This window comes from Corylus avellana, chromosome ca5 (assembly GCF_901000735.1).
Source record: "Corylus avellana chromosome ca5, CavTom2PMs-1.0".
Lineage (NCBI taxonomy): Eukaryota > Viridiplantae > Streptophyta > Magnoliopsida > Fagales > Betulaceae > Corylus > Corylus avellana.
The window spans coordinates 19,920,499-19,922,336 of NC_081545.1; the positions used below are offsets into that span (position 1 = coordinate 19,920,499).

Genomic DNA, 1,838 nt, shown 5'->3' on the forward strand with positions numbered 1-1,838 from the left:
TTTATTTTCCGTTACCGATATGATTATGGTGACAATCGGTAATGTCGGTTCAGTAATGTCGATAAGCAAAGAAATGGAAAAGTTGGTCGGTAAAGTTAGTCAGTAAAGTTGGTTCAGTTAGAAAATGTTATTTCGTCTATTGAACCGAGTTTGTCGGAAATAGAAAAAGTCTACCGCTTACTGGCCATCGGTTAAGTGGTGTCGGAGGGTACTCAGCCGGCAAGCGGTAGGCAGCTATTTTGCACAGCCCTAGGCTTTGTACACCAACGGTCAGATTTTGAATTTTTTTCTCAGACATTTTTGTGTTTGACTTATACATCCTTTTTTTTTTTAATATTTATTCGAATTACAGCACCTTTATGTTCCAATTGCACATCAATAATCGCTTTTATTAATTTGCTTGTTTATCGATAGATTTTTTTTTTTTTTTTTTTGCAACAAACCACTTCATAGAAAAGAACCAACAGAACAAAACCCTCACAAGGAGGGGAGAGATGGGGGTGGATCTTTTCCACTACAAATGGGAATAGAGAGAGGAGGGGAAAATAAGGAGGGAATGCAGCCCGAGATAACTCTTGCCGCGGCCCTATATGCCACATGATGGGCGCAGAAGTTTACACTTCTGTTGACTTTTCTTGTCTCCCAAAGGGAAGAGGCCGGAATAAGAGAAATAGTGTCAGTAATTACATGATCAATATGCCAATCCAAGACTATAGAAGGATGCTGTAAAGATGAGATTACAATAGAGGAGTCTCCTTCTAAAATGAAATTATCGAGATGCATAGAAGCTGCCAAGGAAGCTGCCAAAAGGGCTGCTTGAGCTTCACCATAAGTAGGATTACAAGGGGGCCTGACTTGGGAGAGGATTTTGATAATCTGCCCATTAGAATTTCTGCAAACAGCTGCTTGCACAGAGAAACTCTCTCTGATGGCTGTATCAAAATTCACCTTGAAGATGCCTGTTGGAGGAGGAGACCAAAGCTCTCTCACTGGTTTAGAGGAAGGAGTCCAAGCTGCATGGTGTTCCAAGGAAATCCGATTGATTTTTGCAGCCAGCTGGGAGGCTTCAGGGATAACACCATTATGGACTGCTTGATTTCTGGAAAACCAAAGCAAATCACAGAAGACAGCAACATAGATTTGAAACAAATGTGAATCTGCAAGAGGAATACCAAAAGAACTATGAGGAGTTAAAATACCTTTTATCCATTCTGGAAGACTGAGAGAGGACCATTTTAACGAGTCTAGAGGCCAGTGAGAAGATCTCCAAGATATTCTAGCAAAGAAGCATCTAAAGAAGAGGTGAGAAAGTGAATCCTCTTCCACATTGCATAGAGGGCAAATTAAATTGGCAGGAGGTATGGGAAAAATAGCATTTAACCTAATCTTGGAGGGGACTATGTCCCAAGCAATTTTCCAAAGGAAGAGTTTCAGCCTGTCATTTAGCTTGAGTTTCCAAAGGAGCTTCCAATGACTGGAAGAGAGAGGGGAAAACCTAGATGAAGTTCTCGGGCTGCTAATGAGATTATATGCAGATTTAGAAGAGAAAGAACCATTAGCAGAGGGGGTCCAGATATGCTCATCCAAAGAGAGATGGGTATATTTGATTTTTAGGATTTCCCTAACACTGACAGAATCAAAAAGAAAATGAAGGAGAGGAAAATTCCATGAAAAAGTGGAGGAAATAGGATCATAACAGAAAAGATCCGAGACTATAAGGGTGGGAAGAGGGAGCAACAAAAGAGGGGAGGCAGAAGGAGAGAAGGAAGGAATGGTAGGGATCCAAGAGGAGCTCCAAATAGGGAGAGAGGAGGAGCTATGGATTCTGTTACAGGCAC

The 1,838-nt window shown here is 41.3% G+C and overlaps 1 protein-coding gene across 1 annotated transcript in view; it reads right to left on the reverse strand.

Annotated features, from left to right (window-relative positions):
* Positions 1–477: 477 nt before the first annotated feature.
* LOC132181911 (lysM domain receptor-like kinase 10) overlaps positions 478–1,838 on the reverse strand; it is a 6,865-nt gene continuing 5,504 nt past the window's right edge. The window contains exon 4 of the mRNA XM_059595137.1: positions 478–1,099. Coding sequence (XP_059451120.1) covers positions 478–1,099 — 622 coding nt within the window. The remainder of the gene's footprint in view (positions 1,100–1,838) is intronic.